The 20,659-nt window shown below is 45.7% G+C and overlaps 2 protein-coding genes across 3 annotated transcripts in view; one reads left to right on the top strand and one right to left on the bottom strand.

Moving 5' to 3' along the window:
- Positions 1-13,528, bottom strand: part of LOC308156532 (protein FAM168A-like) — a 24,608-nt gene extending 11,080 nt beyond the window's left edge. Inside the window, exons 1-4 of one of the 2 annotated variants that reach the window (XM_080529891.1) lie at positions 13,386-13,528; positions 8,121-8,238; positions 4,487-4,578; positions 1,018-1,098 (exon numbers count right to left, since the gene is read on the bottom strand). In XM_080529891.1, the coding sequence (XP_080386017.1) occupies positions 1,018-1,098; positions 4,487-4,578; positions 8,121-8,191 (244 nt within the window). In that variant the 5' untranslated portion in view covers positions 8,192-8,238; positions 13,386-13,528. The remainder of the gene's footprint in view (positions 1-1,017; positions 1,099-4,486; positions 4,579-8,120; positions 8,239-13,385) is intronic. The other variant, XM_080529892.1, reaches the window with a different exon arrangement.
- A 3,878-nt stretch (positions 13,529-17,406) lies between these two features.
- plekhb1 (pleckstrin homology domain containing B1) lies at positions 17,407-19,725 on the top strand (the record flags this gene model as incomplete). The annotated part of the gene is made up of 6 exons (XM_080529263.1): positions 17,407-17,443; positions 18,674-18,826; positions 18,925-19,027; positions 19,148-19,187; positions 19,419-19,500; positions 19,592-19,725. The coding sequence occupies 6 exons, from the start codon at positions 17,407-17,409 to the stop codon at positions 19,723-19,725; spliced, it is 549 nt and encodes a 182-aa protein (XP_080385389.1).
- Between the last annotated feature and the right edge of the window lie 934 nt (positions 19,726-20,659).

The following is a 20,659-nucleotide window of genomic DNA, read 5'->3' as shown; positions in this document are numbered from 1 at the left end:
GAATGGTTTCACTTATCTTTTCATGAAAAAGAGAATCTTTACAACAAGTAAACTGACCCAAGATTCTAAATTCTTTAGGCGGCCTGCTGCTCAACTTCAGTCAAGAGTACACACCGAAACACTCACAAGTACTCACTCACACTCTCTCTCTCTCTCTCTCTCTTACACACACACACAAACAAACTGAACACTGGGACACTGAGGAACAGTACATCTCATTCTCATTTTGACATAACCAGGTTACATCTCACACCTCAGACAGACAGGTCATGATGAATAGTGCAGATGTTTTCGTGGCTATACAATGATTACACTATAACACCCGTGTGAAAGCCAACTTTCCAGAGCAGTTTCTAGAACATTCTAGAACACTCTGTGTGAATACTGGAATAGAGTCAAAGACTCTTATTAGAGCTTTGAACGTCAGATGCCCAGAGGCGGTGTGAGACTTAGACATTCTACAAAGGGGAACAAGAGAATTGACTTTCATGACAAGGTGTCGTGGCCTAGATCAGATGTCCTCCAACACTGGGAATATATGGACTCACACATTCTTGAGTGCAGTGGTGAGCATGTGGATTAGACTCTAGGAGGCAAAGAGGTGGAAGGTGCGTTCGTTGTGTGTGTCAGGGGAGGCAGAAATCAGAGAACGGGCCTCATTGGAACGCACGGAACGGAATGAAGAACGGTATGTTTTCGTTTGATACCCTTCTTCAATCCCTCCCTCCCTTTACAATGAGGACGGCCTCCGGTTCTACCTCCGCCAGCCTCCTCTGGTGTGTGTGTGTGTGTGTGTGTTTGTGTGTGTGTGTGATTTTACCTTTAGGGGTCACTTGCACTGCCTATCTGATGATGGCCGTGTGTATGTCTGTGTGGATGGTCTTGACTGCTGGCTTGTGTGTGTATGTAGGTTTGTGTGTATGCTAGGTGAGTGCAGGAATGTAGGTATGTGTGTGCGTGTGTGTACGTGCGTGTGTGTGTGTGTGTGTGTGTGTGTGTGTGTGCATGCCTTCTTACCTTGGGGATAGCCTGGGCTGCCAGTCTGGTAGAGGTTAGGTGTGTAGGTAGGAGCAGCAGTGGGATAACCCGCAGGATAGCCTGAGGAAAAACAGGAGAACAGAGACACTTAGTACATCCACTGAGTGACTGGTGTGTGTGTGTGTGTGTGTGTGTGTGTCAGACAGAAGGTCATAGGGAGGACATATGCAGTGTTTTCAGAGTGCCGGTGTGGAGGGGATAATCACAGCTTACTACAGGATGGAGACTCTGTCCTCACAGCCGTGTGACTAGTGATTTACCGCTCCTCCTGCACCAGATCTGTACACAGTATGGACGGGTCACTAAAGACCCACATCGTCTGAATGTCAAGTGACGCCGAGATCATGTTTTTTCGTCTCAAGTCTCCTGGTTTTCGCTTTGAACGGGGGTGGCGGTGAGAATCTGAATGAGAAATTCGACTTGAGTGGAGAGATGGAAAAGTGCATGACTGGTGAGTACCTCCCACACAAGTTCACTCTCTTCAGCACACTTTGCCAGACTCACTCGGTGGATTCCAGCTCGCCTTTAAGTCATACTACATGTCATTTGGGGGCCGCCGATAGCTGTTGTCCCACAGAACCAGAGCAGGTATTGATTGCGGGAAGAGACAATTACAAACCCAGCTGGGTCCGTAATCCACAGGGAGTTGTTACAAGAGGGAGAGATTACAAGAAATGGGGGAGATTTAGATCAGTGTGTGTGTGTGTGTGTGTGTGTGTGTGTGTGTGTGTGTGTGTGTGTGTGCGGTGATGAGGAGTTCATCCAGGAGGACATGGTAGAACATAAGAGGCAGGTCTGTCCACATCATCCGTTTGAACTGCGATACAACATGATATGGCACTCAGCAGTCAAAACCACATTTACAAGAACCCTCTTGTATAGCCGCCCCCAAGTGGACCCTTCTCTGCTAAGCTGTGTGTGATGAACTACCTGCCAGCGACAGCAGGGCTGAGAGAAGAGGAGACAGAAGGGGGGAGAGGGAGTGTGAAATGGTGAGAAAGAGGAGAGGAAAAGGGCAGAGAAAGACAGAGAGAGATGTATAGAGCGAGAGGGTGTGAGTGTGTGTGTGTGTGTGTGTGTGTGAGAGAGAGAGAGAGAGAGAAACCGAGGGAGAGGGAGAGAGATTAACCGTGTGTCTAAATTAGGCCACAACAGAATAAGCAACCCTACCTAAAGGGAATGTTCTCAATGGCTCTGTGCTGAACAAGCCCCATCCTCCTCAGTTATTCATGAGAGCCTGTCATTCCACACAGCTACTGCACTGCCTTAGATACCAGGGTGATGTAAAAGCAATCAGACAGAAAACATAACCATGCACCATTTCTCAGGAAAAGGAAACTAAGAGGAAAGGGAGAGTATGGGACAGTACATCTCGACGGTAATGAATCCGTTATGAATTGACGTGTTTTGTAAGACGTCTTTGGACAGGGTGCTACCTACTATTTGATGTGTTATGATACGCTCTTGTTGCGATATTAATACGTATAATGTAACATAGGTATTCATTGTATCGGTATTGTTCATACTATCAGAAATATCAATATCATAATATCATTAGAAGTACTCTACCTAGCCTACTAACCCTGCTAAAGTCGAATATCATTAAAAAAACGAAGAAAGTACCAAGAGCAGTGGCATACCTTGAACACACACACACACACACACACACACACACACACACACACAGTTAGTCAGAGCCAGACCCCCACGCCTCACTAATTAGCCTCCATATTTATGGAACAGCGTGTGACTATGGACTAATTGTGAGCAAAAGAGACAGCCAGAGAGAGAGAGAGAACGAGAATGGAGAAAGAGAGAGAGAAAGAGAGAGGATGGAGAGAGAGAGAGAGAGAGAGAGAGAGAGAGAGAGAGGACGGAGAGAGGGATCGCTTGGTCAGCAGTATCTGAGAATGACATGGAGGGGGCCAACCAAACACAGGCCCCCAACCCCAATCCTTTGGTCTGCTGTCCCTAGGGGTGTGTCTGCTGTCCCCAGGGGTGTGTGTGTGTGTGTGCGTGTGTGTGTGTGCGTGTGTGTGATCTGCAGCCTAAGGAAGAACAAGAGCAAGGGATTGTGGGGGAGGGAGAACCATAGCGCTGAGGGCACCTTTCAAATAAACTCTCTCTTATCAAATCCACTGCCATAGCAACAGCATGGACTATGAATCACCAATGGAATGTCAGTAACCAGTCTGCCCCCAGCCAAGGGGACGACAACACCAAGAGAAATCACATTTCCACACTCCTCTTCCTCCTCATTTCCACCCTCCTCTTCCTCCTCATTTCTTCACTTCTCGCCTCCCCCTTGTTCCTTTTTTCTTCTGCCTGTCATTTTACATGCAGGGTGCGTACGCACACACAGGGTGTGTTCGTAAATTCGCTGAGAGAGCGCCAGTGCGCACACTGGGTTCAACGTCATAAAGAGACCAAGTCATTTGATTGGACAAGAGGCATTCCATGAGTGCTAATCAGAATTTTCCAGAACGAATTTGACGAACGCAGCCACAGACACACACACGCACACAGGCAGTGGATCTGGATGCGGCCGGTGGTGGATGCGTCATTTGTGCATGTGAATGTTTCATACATGCATGTTAATATGTGACAGGAACACACGTCATGCTGGCTTGGAGCGACACTGCCGCTCACCAGAACGAAGCTGTCGACCATTACAGGAACTTAGCTATTCACTTGTACAATTCTACCTAAAATCTATTCTGATACCTAAAATCAAAAATAAAGTAAGCTAATCTTTAATCTTTTTGGGTGTGTATAGTAACACTTACACCCCTTCATCCCACCAGCTGTTTCCCTCACCAGAAATCTAGGAACACAAGTGTTTTGTGACCCTCAGAAGACCACTCATGGGGGGGGGGGGGGGGGAGTAGGAACTAGAAGTAGGAACTATTAAACCCCATAACTTGTGTGTCATTGGGGACACCTTCAATGCTGCAGCACGGTTGTAAGGATTGCTCTCTTGGCAAGCAAAACAGCATTTATCTCCATTACGGACTCAGTCATGGAGATGACAGGGGAGGAAAAAAATGGGAGAGCCACTGAAATGCAGTGAAGCACAAACGAAAAACTAACTTGTCTTAAGTTATTTCAGAAGTGAGACAAGTAGGGCGGGGAAAGGACGACGTGGGAAATCTATTGCCAGTAATGGTACTGGGAGATGATGAATGTGAAACGCTGGAAGGCTCCTGCCCAACCAGCTAAACATGCAATGTTTCAGACAAGCACTGAAAATCTACCAGATAAACATGCACACGGTAAAAACACCAATGTATTGCAAGCATACGCTTGTATGCATGTTTGAACCTACTGTGTGCATGCACGCGCACGCACACATGCACGCACAGACACACTGCAGCATCAGAGATACAGTGGTACGAGACTCAGACTTAAGATTGAAGGTTGCTGTTGTGTTTTTAGTGCTGGTACTCACCTGCGTATGCTATGTTTTTGGGGTTTCCATAGGGAGTCCCGGGTTGGACAGGACTGTAGACAGGATTCATACTGGAAGGTAGTCTCCCCTTACTGCAGGAGAGGGGAGAGAGAACAACACAGAGACAGACAGACGGTGAGGTGAGTGGGAGCTATTAGTCAAGGATAAACGGTACGTGAGCTCAGGCGTTTCCATCTCAGTGTTCTGTAGCCGACTGGAAGAAACACCTGGTTGAATTGCACCGTTGTTACGGTTACGAAGGTGACCTTTTCCTCATTGGACACTGTATGGATTCATCAACCCGTCATTCGGTCTCTGTTCATTGAGGGCGAACGGCCGTATGTGTGATGTGTGTGAGGACATCACAGTCGACCGAGTCGACATGTTAACTGGAACAAACACGGCGACACAAACAGATCGGACGCACACATACAAGAACGGTTTCGACTTGAGCTCCCTTTGTTTTCAATTCCTTTTTTCTCTATTTTCCCCATCACCATCTCTCCAGCTCTACAGAATCTTAACGTATTTCCAGCTCTCGCTCTCTCTCTCTCGCCCTCGTATACACACACACACACACACACACCTCTCACTTCCTCTCTCTCTCTCTCTGTCTGTAACCTGAGCTGGAGGCATTGTTCCAGATCCAGCATAGCTCCAGAGGACAGCCCAGGGACAACAGGATCTCCCCCACATTAGAGAGCACCATCCCACCCAGCAGCAGGCAAGAGAGTCAGGGGAGAACCCCCCTTCCTCCAGGGAGCCATGTTATCTTCCACACAGCCTTTTGTGGTTAGTCTCACATGGACTCTTTTATCTTCCCACAGCACTGGTGTCATACCTATACTATCCACCGGGGGAGGCTGGTGGAGGTAGAAATCGGAGGATGGACTCCCTGTAACGCATGGAATGAGGAATGGTATCAAACACACATCATTCCATTCCATGAATTACAACGAGGTCGTCATCCGATTTCGACCTCCACCAGCTTCCGCTGCTATCTACCTACTCCTCTTTAACTGGAACGGTCACCTTCGGCATTGTTGTTTTTGGGCATGCAAGGGTATCCATAGCGTTTGTGTCGAATTGTCGACAAACATTTTCCACCGACGAGACAGAGCAGGATGATTGGAGGAACGTAACTTGGTTGTTATGCTCTGTGAGAGGAGGAAGAACTGTGGCTGTCCGTTATCTGATATTAAATATGAAGCAGCAGTGAGGAAGCCAAAGCGACTTGGTACAGTACGCTACCCCTGGATTTATCCCAATGGGGCCGTTAGTCTGCTGTGTGACAATTGACGTGGAAAGTCTTGACTCCATAAAAGCAGTGGTTTGCAAGGATCAAAACCTCGGCGTCAGGTTGCTTTCATCTGTCCAGTTGTTTCACTTTAGTGGTCAAAACAGTTTACTTGAACAAAGAGTTTGAGGTTTACAGACAGTTTAAAAGAAGGAAAAAAAAAAAAAAAGGGAGGGAGGGAAGGGGGGGGGGGGGGGAACCAACTAGGACACAGACCAGTTGGGTATATTAATAGCCAAGACACAGCTGCAGGGAAGGCGCGATAGTGCTGAAATAAGAGAGAGAGAGAGAGAGAGAGAGAGAGAGAGAGAGAGAGAGAGAGAGAGAGAGAGAGAAAAAGGGACGGTCAGATAAGAAGAGAGAACAGATGGCAGGTTTTGCGAGGACGTATTAAAGCGATAAGTGAATCGATGAGATGGGACGATAATGAAAATGAGACGCAGAAGTCAGGAAACGGGGAACAACGACGGGCAAACGACAGATTTGAAAAGACGTGACGACGACATAAAGGACAGATAGTCTGGTCGGGATGGACAGATTAGACGGCATGATGGATGGCGACATGGAGGAGGTGAGAAGGATGCAATGATGAACAGAAGGAGGAGGTGCCACTAATAAACGATGGGTGTGGATATTTACGACTGGTTGGGGGAAACCGGAAAGTGACTGATTGATGGCCTTTTGAGAGGTGATAAACCGGCCTACTGGCTATAAACTACAACTATGGAGGCCATACATCACACATACTACATGGGCCAGTGTACTGAAAATAAATGGGGCAGCTAGCATCTTGTAATGTTACCCAGGCAAATAACACAGGACTAACAGTGTTAGCCTGCTACCCACTCACTGCAGTACGGCCAGCACCCACCTCTGCCTTCCCAAAATAAACTGCCAAAAAAAACACGGCTCGACTACACACACAGCACCAAGACTCTGTGGGCTCCAAGAACATGACGGAAATGTGCCAGTTCCTACTGCAGTCTACGATACCCAAATAAGACATCGAAATGCTTCATACCACCACCATAATGCCTTTACTTTTTATGCAGAGGTACATGATTTTAATTAACCTTATGACACTATACATTTTCAATCTCTAGGTAGTGGTTATGGAGATGTCAAGGAGGGAGATGAGTATTGTGGAGGGTTCAGTATGAACTGCTGATGAGTTGAAACGCAGAACATGCCGGGAGGAGAGAGAGAGAGAGTGGAGTAAGAGAACACTGAGTAAGCACATCCTCCCCCGTTTCTGTGGTCCGATGGATCGATCCTAGCACTCCTTTCACTGACTGGCTAATGATGGATCATCCGTTCGGGGGAGGACATAGTGTCTCGTAGGGGCACCAAAACAAACCATCAGCGATTAAGTATATAGTAAATCTAATATACAATAAAATATCACAAGATGGAATGATTGGGATCATTTCTCAAACACAAAGACACAATAAAGAGAACAAGATCATCAACATCCATTATCAAAGCTTATAACAGAAATAAAACCACAAATATTCAGTTTATTAAGCACCAACTAATTTCTTTCCTTATATACAGGAAAAATAGAAATACATAAGTAGATAGAGTGATATACACTCACTGAACACTTTATTAGGAACACTATACTAATATTAGGTAGGGGCTTTGCTCTCAAAAAAGCCTAAATTCTTTGTGGCATTGATTCCACAAGATGTTGTAACCATTCCTTTGAGATTCTAGTCCATGATGACATGATTGCATCACGCAATTCCTGATTTTTCAGGCTCACTTTCAAGCTGTGAATCTCCCCTTGTACCGCAACCCAAAGGTGTTTTATTGGATTCAGATCCGGTGACTGGGAAGGTCAGAACACTGAACTCATTGTCAACCTCATGAAACCTGTTTGACACTACTTTTGCTTTGTGACATGATGCATTATCGTTATGCTAGAAGTAGCCATTAGAAGATGGGTACATTGTGGCCATAAAGGGATCCACACGGTCAGCAACAATACTCAAATAGGCCGTGGGCAAAGTGTGCCAAGAAAACATTCCCCACACCAATACACCACCTCTATCAGCTTGGACTGTTGACAGTTGTACAGAGAAGTTCCTAATAAAGTGCTCAGTGAGTGTATATAAATCTCTCGTGCTCTCGCTCTAGGCATCTAATAAAGGTGTGGTCGTTTACTGTACATTGCATATTTTGCATTTATCACATTGAAACATTTTCATTGAAGGACATATTTGGAGGCTGGTGAGAGGGTCAAGGTAGAACCTCTACCACACACCTGGCTCAGGTCACCACATGAAGGGAAGGAGGGGAAGGGGGGTAAAGCATTTGAAGTTGTTCTACACTGACCTCTTCAGGTTCTGAGCACTTTCGGGTTGGTACAAGAAACTGAATTGGTCGGTAGGGTGCCCGCCGGCCATTCTTGGGGCAATGCTAGTGTAGGAGCGGAGGAAATGGCAACGCAAATCTGTGAAATTAAAAGAGCAAAAGAATAATGATTATAACAGAAGCAAACAAGAGAGAGACAGAGAGGGAGAGAGAAAGAAAGAAAGAGAGAGAGCTATAGGGCATGAATGCAGCAAAAGAACAGAGATAAAAGGAGAGAACAAGAGAGAGAGAATGAGAGAGAAATAAAGAGAGGGCATGATAATTACACAGAAGCAAAAGGTAGGTCCAGAAGCACAGAGCACACATGAAGCATGACAGCGGTGTAAATGCAAAACTGTGAACAGAAACCGAAGAGAATACCCATGGTGTCACTCACACACGCACGCACGCACGCACGCACGCAGGCTACTGTTGGAATATGTGCCGCTGGAGTGAATAAGATCTTCATTACAAAGTGAGAGTGACATTTCCGACATCATCATGTTCACTGTGACAGCCTTGGGCTCTGCCTTAGGCTTACCTGTTTTACAACCATCAACATGATCCTGATCCACTAATTGGGAAAGCATACGCAGTTCATCCAGATCTCACTCATCATCTCTGATCTCACCCATGTACCATACGCCACAGAAGTTCAGAAAGGCCATGTGACCTTTAAGAACACACCCCTCTAGTACCTTTGGAACCTCACCATACTCCTCATCCATTCACCAAGGACAGTACCATCTTTTTATTGAATTATTATTATTATTTATTTCAACCTGGTCATCGTGGTATCACGACCACGGGCTACACTGTGATAAACGTGTGGCAAAAATGACTGGAGAGTGGCTATGACTCTTTCGCCCGGTAGCGGGGTGCATCGTTGTCACTAGGCTGTGTTGCAGGATCACTCTGATGGTGGAGTGCGGCTGCGGGGGGGCTGTATCACCGCCCTCGCAGGTGGAAGATTGATTCCTGCTTTTCGTTTTTTCGCACCAGCGGCAAATGAGTGTTTACATTCTTACCACCCACGGGCGGCAGACGACATCAGCTATTCTAGTCTCTGAACACCCCGCAGTAAGGTAAACACTGGGTAAGTGAGAGTGGATTATCATCACGTTCCAACATCTACTGTATAGGATTCACCATTTTATTTCACGTTCCAACATCAACAGCACAGAGGTTATTGCTGGGGTGTTTTTGGACATACCTGTAGCAGCCTATAGGATGTACCCTACATGTACGATTGTTGAATGTGCCCCCCCCCCTACACCAAACCACCCTCAAGACCACCAGGACCGAGCTCCGGACCTGGGGTGATAGGGCCTTTTCAGCCGCAGCCCCGTCCCTCTGGAACGCCCTCCCCAACCACATCAGACAGGCCAACGCCCTCCCAACATTTAAACAGGCCCTCAAAACCCACCTCTTCAAGCTCGCCTTCACCAGTTAACCCTCTCCCCCTCCCCATCCCATGTGTCCCCAGCACTACCTTAATTAGGCCCCTATACTTTCTTCCATTTACCTTTTGTTTCTTTTTATTATTACTACTTGATCTTTTCAGTTTGTAAAGCGTCTTTGAGTGTCTAGAAAAGCGCTATATATGTCTAATGTATTATTATTATTATTAGTATTATTATTATAGTATATTGGAGCAAGTTCAGAGGTACAACATTCCAAAAGAACACTCTGACAGTCAGTGAGGTACACACACGCATTCCACCCCTGAACTTCCTCATAGGAGAATCCTCTGAGTTTGTCTGTCAGGTTCACATCAAACCGCAAGCAGACAAACATGGGGAGGCAGACCTAACAATGCCTGAGGTATGTTAGCACAGGCTCAACATGGGACAAGCTAGCTAGCGAACACTTTGGAAACCTACCCCCCCTCTTTCTTTCTTTCTATCTCTCCCTCTGTAGTAATTTCTTCTCCACCTCCACTGAGCTAAATTGAACATGTGGAGGAAGAAAGGAGAGGAGTGAACTCGTTACATCAGAGAGAGAGAGAGAGGGAGAGAGGAGATGAGGTTTCACTCCTCCTTTTATGAGAGCAGAACAGATAGGGGAAGTACAGAGGGAGAAGCAGGCCAGGTTGCAGCAGCCAAGGACTCCAATCTTTCTTTTTTTTCTTCTTTTTTTTTTTTTGAATAGAAACCTCCCTGAGATGAAGATTATTCCAAAGCCAGCAGTCATCCAGAGATTAATGATCTCTGCACACGTTGATCCTACACAGCTCATCACTTTGAGGTGTGTGTGTGTGTGCGTGCGTACGTGCGAGTGTGCAAAGTTTGTTTGTAGCACTGCACTTGCATACTTGTGTGTACGTAGCGAGCGTCAGCGTGCACGTGGATGTGTACACATGCGGGGACACATGTCCCTGCATCCCCTGGCCTCCTGGAGCAGTCATCAAGGGCAGCCCTAGGCCACCTGAGGTGAGAGAGAGTTCAGAGTCTCCGAGCCTATCGTCCCTTGAGGACTCAAGCATCGGGCCAATCAGCTTCTCCACAATGACCTGACCCCTCCCCTTCACCTCCTCAGTCAGTTCAGTCAGTCAGTCAGTCCGTCCGTCCTCATAGCCCCGGCCATGTTTCACAAACATCCTGGCCAGAGGCCAACTCATTATTTGCAGTATGCACTATGTACATAATATGCGAACTAAGGACAAAGAAACACAGCTCGGAGTCTTTGAAACGGCCCTGGTGGGGCCCGGCTGAGGAGGAGACACACAGTAGAGAACATAGTAGAATAACACAAAGAAAGAGCCATTTACACCATTAAGACATTAACACATGAGCAAATGCCTCTCCGCAGATAATTGAGCGCCCCCACAGCTCCCGGGCTGATTTCGCACTGCCCTCTGGAGCCCAGCGGAGCACACAGCACCTAGGCAGATGGCGGAGCACACAGCACCTAGGCAGATGGCGGAGCAGCACATTCTGTGCACGTTACAGTCCAGACCCGACAAGGTTTACCTGCTGAACCGCAAGGAGGAGTATGTTCACAACCGTGTGGGCCTTCACGGTCCTCCGTGGCTCAGCATGGCGCTAACAACGCTTAGGTAGTGGGTTCGACTCCCGCTGGGGACCACCTATACTGAAACATGTACGCACTCCCCGCAATGGAAGTCGTAGCTTAATCGGGCATATCCATCAATCATGTTTTACAGCTGACATCCAGTCTTGAAGTGAACACAGCTGAAGCCCTTGTTCAACCCCAGCACTCCCATCATGCTCAGGGCACTGTGTCCAATGCAAACCCAATGCAACTGTCACGTGGGGGGCTTTCATTTTGGCTGTTGTTTTTCATCATATCTGTGTAGTTTGTGCGAGGTAGCTTTGAATGAAGCGAAACAAAGAGAGGGATTGTGACGTTATGAGACAAAAATCTGATATAGACTGGCTACAGGCGCCTGCCCCGGGCCCTTGGTACCATGACTCAGGGTGCTCTGAGATACCCACCAGGTAAACAAACAAAGAGAGTCGCACACGCACAACCACCAGAGCCGAATGATAACGAGAGTATATAAATAATACATTTGAATAAAAGGGAGAAATCTCCACCTCCCAGTGGCATCTTCAAAGACAGGAGACAAGGGATTTGTTCAGTTGGTCATCGCCCCAGGCATGTTGGTTCATCACTTTCTCACCCTCTATCGCTCGCTCACTCATTCTTTTCTCTGTCGCTCGCTACTCACTCCCTCTTTGTGTATGCCAAGCAATGCTTGTGTTGCTGGTAAAGGGAGCAAGAGCCTAAGGGTTGAAGCACATCCCTGGTTTTCAAAAAGACAGGAGTGTAGTGGGATACACTGCACATGGAAACTGGAATAGTTCATCTAGGTTCAAAATCCCAACTGGGCCCCTTAGCTACATGGGTAATTAGCACATGTATAAATCAGTATCTTAGTATATGGCTTAGATCACAAATACTTGCATCTCTCTCATACAATCCCATCTAAGGACACAGGTTTGCATGACACCTTTACAAACCTGAAGGCTGAGAATCAGTGGTGCACATGCTACCAGAACAATGAGGGGATGTTTGGTAGCGCAAAAGATGACATGCCTGCACAGGCCTGGGGCCTGTATCTGATGCTAGGTTCCCAGATCTCTGTGCATGAGCCGCTTCAGGTGAGTGTGTGATCTTTTCATTTGGATAGGTGATGATGCAAACAGGGCAAACAAGATCCAGAATAGATATCAGGCCGTTTTTCTCAGGCAAGGCTTAAGCCTAATCCTAGACTAAAGGCATCTTCAATGAAGATTTTACATTGAAAGTGTGATTTAGTCTACGACTAGCCTTAAGCCTTGTCTGTGAAACCGGCCCTTTAAGTCTTACAGCAATGCACTACCTCACTAAAATTATTATTTAAACAAATAATAAGTGTGGATGTTCAGGAGAACCTGTGCTATTTAGAGACAAATGTTGGCAAATGATTCGGCTAATATATATTCAAAAATAATTTAAAGATGGGATGATTATAATAATAATAATAATAATTTAAAATACTATGGTTTGCTGATTCTGAAATTACAATAGGCTTGTCCACTGAAGAGGTTATTTTGCCATCGAACTTCCGAAATGGATCACCACCGCAAATAGGAAAAGTCATAACAAAAACATCAGCAGCTAATACACGCATACAAAAGCCTTCATCTAATGTCAGCTCTTGTAATACACAGAAATACTTATTTTTATTAAATTGACGCCGATTACACCAAATGAAACTATCATAATCGGCCTTTGTTCGCCCTGTCTGTTAACTCGGTCCTGAAATAATTGCTGCGCTCAAAATTTCACTTGGGTTTTTAAAATGGTCACACAGTCAAATTCCCGACACCATTTTGAGCCGCACGTCTCTTTCCGAATAGCCAAGCTGCTGCTGCATGAGTAGGGAAAACGTATAGCCGGGACAAGAGGTCGGCGGCAATTCCTCTGCACTCGCTCTGAGACACTGTCACGTTTTATAATGCATCCTTGAGATTCACTCGGTGCTCTGTCGCCTATAACACCCGCAATAACATTATTGAGGACACATCATCCCACATTGTTACACACTTACAATGCACGTCTCTTGTTATCTCAGCCCAGGAGCTAGTAAGATACAACGTGTGATTCATGTATAATATTTTCCACCGTGCATGACCATTACATTTTTTTTTTATATAGATGCATAGCTGAACGAGAAATGTACGTTATAAGGCAACATCAGTCTATAAAACTAGTAACCCGTCGGGAAATCATACTCACCAAATATCCAAAGGGATGTAAATTGTGTTGTAGTGTCTTTATTTCTATGCCGAGTGCTGTGTTGTCACTATTTTCCCTTGTTCAATGCTGGCGGTTTTCTCCAAGGTTCGCTTTGGTGGTTTCTCATAAGCGGCGTTGGTAACATCGACATCCACACAAAGTGGGGGGATGGGAATATTGAGAGAGAAGGAGGGGTAACGGAGGGGGCAGTAAAGCTTGCAAACACAAGGGGAGGAGGACTCCTACGTGCCAGTCAAACAGGGACCAATACAGCACTTCTCACTCTATCAATCATCACTCTCAAGTTCACTGGAGTTGGATTTAGAAAATGATAGCATGATCCTTGATTAAATCTTGTATGATTTATGTGGGCTCACATTTCTGTATGCAGACTCTACTCTACTGTAATGTGAACTATTTAATATATAATTTAATAATATTTAAAAGAGCTTTGACCACTCTGTGGACTTGCCACATTTCACCACAGAGAGCGTTTAATGTAGGTTATAGATACATTATTTGAAACAAATAGAAATATTTAACCGTTGCCAAGTTTGGGTGTGAGGCATTTCAGACATGTTTCTCTTCTATGAGTGTTATCTCTTGGTCATCGAACACCTGTATTACTGCAATGTCTCCATCATGCAAGCTAATGAGTCCCATGAACACTGATAGGACTGAGATAAACATCTGATAAAAATGGCAAGTCAACCAAAAAGATCACTTCTCAATGCACCACACATAATCATGAAACAGTGGCCTGTTGGTCAGGTAGTTCGTAATCATGGAAACAATGGGGGAATTCACCTGCCTCCTCAGCAGCTTATCTGTAGTAATAAGGGTTGTATGGTGTTAAATGCACTGGAGAAGTCAAAGAACATGACCCTCACAGTGCTGCCAGCCTTCTAAATGGGAGTGAGCTCTGTGTAGCAGGTAGATGATGGCCACACCAATGTCTGCCTGGTTGGCAAACTACAGGGGGTCCAAGGATGTCTTCACCAGGGGCCTCGTGTGTGCTAGCACCAGTCTTTCCATGGTCTTCATGATGTGGGATGTCAAGGCGACTGTTCTATAGTCATTCAGAACACTGGGGTTCCTTGTCTTTGGCACCGGTACCAGGCAAGATGTTTTCCACATTGATGGGACGTTTTCCAACCATTTCCTAAAGAGGTGCTGGAGTACCGGTACTCCCCACAGCTGGTTCACGCAGATTTTGAGCACACTCTGGCTCACACAGCAGCCCTCCTGCTGCGGAGTTACCTCAGCTCTCGTTTCACCTGAGCCATACTTGTAAAGATACTGGAGCGGGGATTGTGGGGGGGGGGGGGGGGGGGGGGTCGTTGGCTGTGGCAGTCCCATGTCCAATGCATGCCTGTTTGACTTCCTGTGTCTGTCCAAATTTGCATACTGTATGTATTGCTAATTCTTTAATGCTGTTAGTGTGCTTTCTGCTGTGCTTAATGTTGTGCGGGTTTATGTGGATGTGTGACGCTGTCCCTTTTAAACTTGATGCTGTGACTGTAAGTGGAGGAGGTGTGGAGATGGATGGATGTTTTAACTGTGCTGGAAATGCTTGGATGTGTGCCACTGTCTGTCGTGTGTGTTCTTTGTTTTTAACATATAACCTGGTTTCTTTTCAGCCCCTCCCCCCAAGAGGCTTTTGTCTTTTGCCAGGCCGCCAATGCAAATAAGAATGAGTTCTTATTGGCCTGCCTGGTTAAATAAAGAAAAATAAAAAAAATAAAAAATAATAATAATTTAAAAAGCAGTGGTGTCAGGGGTAGAATTATGGGGGGTGCAGGAGGAGGAGGGGAATGAAGGGGTGGTGTGAATGGAGTCAGAGGGGCTGCAGGGGGAGATGGAAGGGAGAGGGTACTGGATGGGACAAATGGGTAGGTGAGAGATGTGAATGGGTCCAGACAGGGCAGGGGGAGGAGAGGGGGCATCTGGTCCCGTAGCTGACCAGGGCTTGAGGAGCTGGGGGTAGGAGAAGGAGGATGGAGTGGAGAGTCGTTGGAGGAGCTGGGGGGAGGGACACAGTGAGCCCCCAAGTCAATCCTGTTGAAGAACTGGTTCAACTCGTTGGCTCTGACTAGATCTCCAGCCACGGGGGGTCGTTAGCTTGCTTGTAGCTTGTGATCTTCGTCACACTGCTCCTCACCTCTCTTGTGTTGTTGTCTTGCAGGCCGGCCCCCAATCTACCACCTGTAGGTGTCCCTGCTTTCCTTCAGCTTTTCCTTGAGCTTCCTCTGCACCTGCTTCAGTTCTTTTTGATCTTAGTTTTCCCCTAATTGTAACTGTAAAAGCCATACTATAAAGAGTTGAGTCTGATCTCCTCAACTTGTTTGTAAGGCGTATATACAGGTGAAGGAACATGAGTGAAGCCAGTGTCCACAAGAAAGAGCTAGAGTACTCACTCACCTTGAGTCCGATAACATACCACCCCTTACAGAGACGACGTGTGGTGTTCTTAGGTGGCTCTTCACACTGCTCTGTAAGTGAGATTTGAGGCAGGGCAGGTTGAGTGATAGGGTTAGAGTAGGCCTGTTACCTTAAACGGGACAGGAAAACTGTGGGGTGTGTCTGTAAATAGTCTCAAAACATAGGGCTACTTTGTTGCCACCATTGGCTTTTTTTCCCCCTTCTCTTTAGCATTTATTAGGCCTACTATATCCCCCACCCCTATGGTGCTTATCAGAGGTCTTATGAGAAGTCGTCAGTGTTGATGGGCTATAGTGTTTGACCATCTGATGTGGTGTTATAGCACACACTATATCACTGTTGACTTGCTAGCTATGAGGAACAATTAAGTAGGCTATCTGTGGTAATGGCTGGCTCATGCACCATCTAGTGGCCATAGGGTGTAAATAAACTATAAATGGAGTCCTTATGCTGAAGGTCAAACCCTGAGGGAAGGAATCCAGTCTTCCCACCATTGATAAGGTTCCCACACAGTCCTTTCGCCAACATTCCAGTCACTGAGGCAAATATCATTAGAACATCTGGCTAGCGTTTCTCTGCATCAGGATGCCCTTCATGTCTTGTACTGAATGACAATGGAAACTGAACTAGGCAAATCATGAACGAATCATCAACATGAATTCAGGTACATATGGTATTACAGCGTGATGAGCAGAATTCCAAATACAACAGAATAAGAGAATACAAGCATTGATGTTGCTTCTCCAGTCCTGCAGCAGCATCTAGATTCATCCCAGTGTCCAGGTCATCTCAATCTCACAACAAATACTACACTGACGTGAGTCATTGACCATGATAACAGTTCCAGAAATAAGGTCAATATTACCTCAGCAGATTGACTCACTAGCAGGGAACAGTCAGGAGTCTTGTAGTGAAGTTTAATATAGAGACAGGAACATTCTCCATTGGCTCAATGTATAGTAATTCACCTTGTCATATCTACTGGTTTTACTTTGGCATAATTGAGCATTATTGTACATTTTGGACTGAAAGTGTGTGTGTGTGTGTGTGTGTGTGTGTGTGTGTGTGTGTGTGTGTGTGTGTGTGTGTGCGTGTGTGTGTGTGTGTGTGTGAGAGTGTGTGATAAGTGAGATGTAAAATCACTATAAAAAGAAGTTGTTCACTCGCATTTAATTGTTGTAAACAGATATACATACACACAATAACACAAGTGACAAAAGAAGATGACTTGGCAAAAGGAGGAGGAGGAAGGAGGTGTGAGAAGCAGGAAGTGAGAACATTCCAGGCAAGAGAAAGGATGATGACTCAGTTGAGAAGGTGTGGCCAATCCAGGCCTCTAATCCCGAATTATCTAGTAAATCAACCCTCTCCACCTCTCACACCCAGATTACCTCAATGGGCCAGAATTAAAAAAAAATACATTGTCTTTCTTCCCCCCCCAGAGACCTCACCTCCTGTTCAGCCACAGCTAAGGGAATATTCCACAGCCTAGTTTGGTAAACACACTCCTAATCCTCTCAGGTTTTCCTCGGTGGATTACTTGGGTAAAGAACTGCAACACTGACAACTCACCAGACCTATGGCTCTGCTGAAGTCAGGCTGGATATGGAGACAGAGTGAGTAGCTTCTATGACTTAACCCTAACCCCTGATATGCATGTTAGTACATTCAACCTGTTAGGGAAAACACAGACAACGGAAAGGAATTGATTCTCAATTGACCAATCCCATTTTAAGGTGGACACCCAGAGACAAACATAGCGTAAGTAGTTGTGTGGGTAGGATGAGAGGGATAATGTATACGTGTTGATTTAGAATGCTTTGATTGAGTGTAACACGTCTTGTGTTTGCTTAGTTTAAATTTGTGGCCCTGGGTGAGAAAGAATAGTGTGCTTCGTGCTTGCTCATCGACTCAATTGCTTGGCAAGCCCCTCCAGAGTCTCAGCTGACGTGTGCAGCGTCATGTCAATAGAGGGTGCAGGAAATGGGGTAGAGAGGGGACAGGAAGAGACAAGAGATAATTACAATGAGCAAGTATTTACAAAAGAAGGATGGAAGGATTCAATTCAATGTAATTCAATTCAAATCAAACAACTGTATTTATCCTACATAATGAACATGATCATGTTATGCCTGGAGTATTCAATAAAGAAATACAACAGATTTCAACAGCTTTAATTAATACAACTGTATTCATAACTTCCCTGCAACATTGTGTCACAATACTGTGGCTGGTGCATTTTCATTCTTGATGAGATGTTAATGTTTCTGGAAGGTGAACCCAATCCCATTTCCCTTTTTTACCCCTACCCCTTGTTTCGGAGTGCCACTTGCTTTTAAAAAAATCTCTGTTTGGAGGGCTATATAGCCCTACCACTTGGCCCTACCCCTACATGAAAACAAGAATTGGGACACCCCTACCCTGCATGTGAATCGAGGGTCAAGGGGGTGAAATGGGATTGGGCCTATGTCTGTTATGAAACTCCAATCCTCACTCTGTTTACCCATAATCCAATTAACTGTCTGTGCTAGCGAATCAGTGACTCACTGAGGCCACAAGCCAACCCCCTGGGTATGCATATACTCGAGAAAATAACAACCAAATACACAGACCAATTACTACAGACCAGGGTATAATTTGCTCTCCTAACATGGGACTACTTCTTTTGAGAGGAGCTGTTGTTGAAATCATTATTAGCTCACTTATAGAGCATTATAAGTATACATACTGTATACTTGTACATTATCCCAAACTGCCAGCTTGTCAGATGCTGAATTGACCCATATACTTCATGCATTCATTTTACCATCATCCCTCCACCCACTCCACCTCCTTCTTCCTGCTAGCCTCCGTCCTCAAACGCTGGAAGTTGAACTGGTGTGACCTGTGGATCGATGGGAGCCTCGTCTTCTACACGGATGAGACCAGGCGAGACTATCAGCACCGTGTGGGCCTCAAGAGACACTGTGTGGATGTTGTGGCCGGTCTAGAGTGTGGAGGTGAAGAGGGGGGGTCATGTGTGTGTGTGTGTGTGTTACAAGATGAACCATTGGTGTATGTGTCTGTGTGTCTAACCCTGGTTGGTTGTGCTGCACAGGTGTGAGCGCCCCAGAGAGGCACCCCAGGGAGAACCTGTTGGTGTTGCAGCTTAGACGTGGCTCTCTAGTCGTCATGTGTGCCAACAGCATGGACGAAGCACTGTGAGTCGCCGTCGTCCCATTGTCCTGTCACCCTGTCACCCTGTCCCCCCCGCCCCTCCAGTTTTCCCTCTTCTATCCATTCTCTCCACCATTTCTTACTCAGTTTTCTTGTCTTCATAGAGCATGGCAACTGACAATAGAAGAGGCAAGACGGAACCCAGTAAGTTTGACTTTCTGTTAATTAAAGGTTCATCCAGAGGACAACAAACGTATCATGTGTTTGCTTCATCCAGGGAACACCTCTGAATAACTCAAACCAGTTATGGACTTATTTTGACAAAGCAACAAGTGCCACTGTGTTTTCATCATCACACTCCGTGGACAGATGCCATGGCTATATACACTAGCAACACTTCTAGGACTTTAATGTCTTACCACTTCTACTCAGGTGTTCACATACGACCCATACAACGACTCCTACCAGTCAATCCCACTGAATGGCCACAGCGCAGTCTATATGACACCTGGATCAGGTGAGTGACCAGAGTGTCCATCTTTGCCTGCTCTTATATGAATCTTCTTCTCCTTCTTATTCTGCCCCTCTGTCTCATCCTCCCTCTTAAGGTTGCCACCATGTGCTGATCCACAGAGACCCGTTCGATGGCATAGGAGAGCAAATAATGATGGGGATGTTGGCTGGCCTAGCAGCAGGTGCAGCGATGCGTTCTTTCCTTTGGATGCCCTTCTGCTTCTACTGAGAGTGCTTCCACAGACCAGACCATGTACCTGAGCTCCACTAAGGCTCTACTTCCACAAGCAGGCAGGCAGAGCTGGGGGACATCCAGGCTGCATATGACTGCTGCTGTATGCCTCACTTACTACAAACATTATTTTAAAATATATATATTTCTCACATTGTACATTTTTTTCCTGTTCCAAGAATAAGGGTCGATTCTGTTATCTGGGTTCCATGATGAGTATGTTTTGTCAGTATGTGTTTGTCTTGTCAAATTGATCAGTGCGAAATGAATGAGAAAGCAATATGATGTATATTACACACACTATACATGTATAATTGTATATTATGTATGTTAAGCCCAGAATGTACATTGCAAAAACCAACATGTGACTGGGCCTGGTGAAAAATGTGTAAAGTAGGGCATGGTAATTTTTCTGTTTTTTCCAGATTATGAAGCTTTCAAATACATTGAAATCTGAAAATAGTTGAAGAAGATATGCTTATTTGATTGTTGGTTCAGCTAAGAAGGTACATAGCTATGAACATCTAACTGCATGTTTAGTACATCGCAACATGCTGATAGAACATCAACATGCTAAAAACACATAACTAAGGGCGCTTAGGTGGCGTAACAGATTAACAAGCGTTAATCTGTTAATCTGTTATTAAGATTAATAAGCGTCAACCATGTAACCGCAGGGTTCCCGGTTCGATTCCAGCTGCTGACATATCCTGCATGTCATCCCTTCTCTCTCTCACACCCATCCTTCCTGTCAAAATCTCTACTGTATCTGTCAATAAAAAGAGAAATATGAGTGGGACTGCCCCACTCAGAACAAAACACGTAACTACACATAATTAGATGATCACACAGTCCTTGCTTTTGAACACGTCCTAAAACGTAAGTTTGTTTAAAAGCTGTGTATCACTTGCCCAGTCGCCTACGGCAGACG

Source organism: Nansenia antarctica (genome assembly GCF_963989245.1).
Source record: "Nansenia antarctica genome assembly, chromosome: 4".
NCBI classification, from domain to species: domain Eukaryota; kingdom Metazoa; phylum Chordata; class Actinopteri; order Argentiniformes; family Microstomatidae; genus Nansenia; species Nansenia antarctica.
Note: the sequence above shows the minus strand (reverse complement) of the source record. Positions and strands in the feature narration are given on the sequence as shown.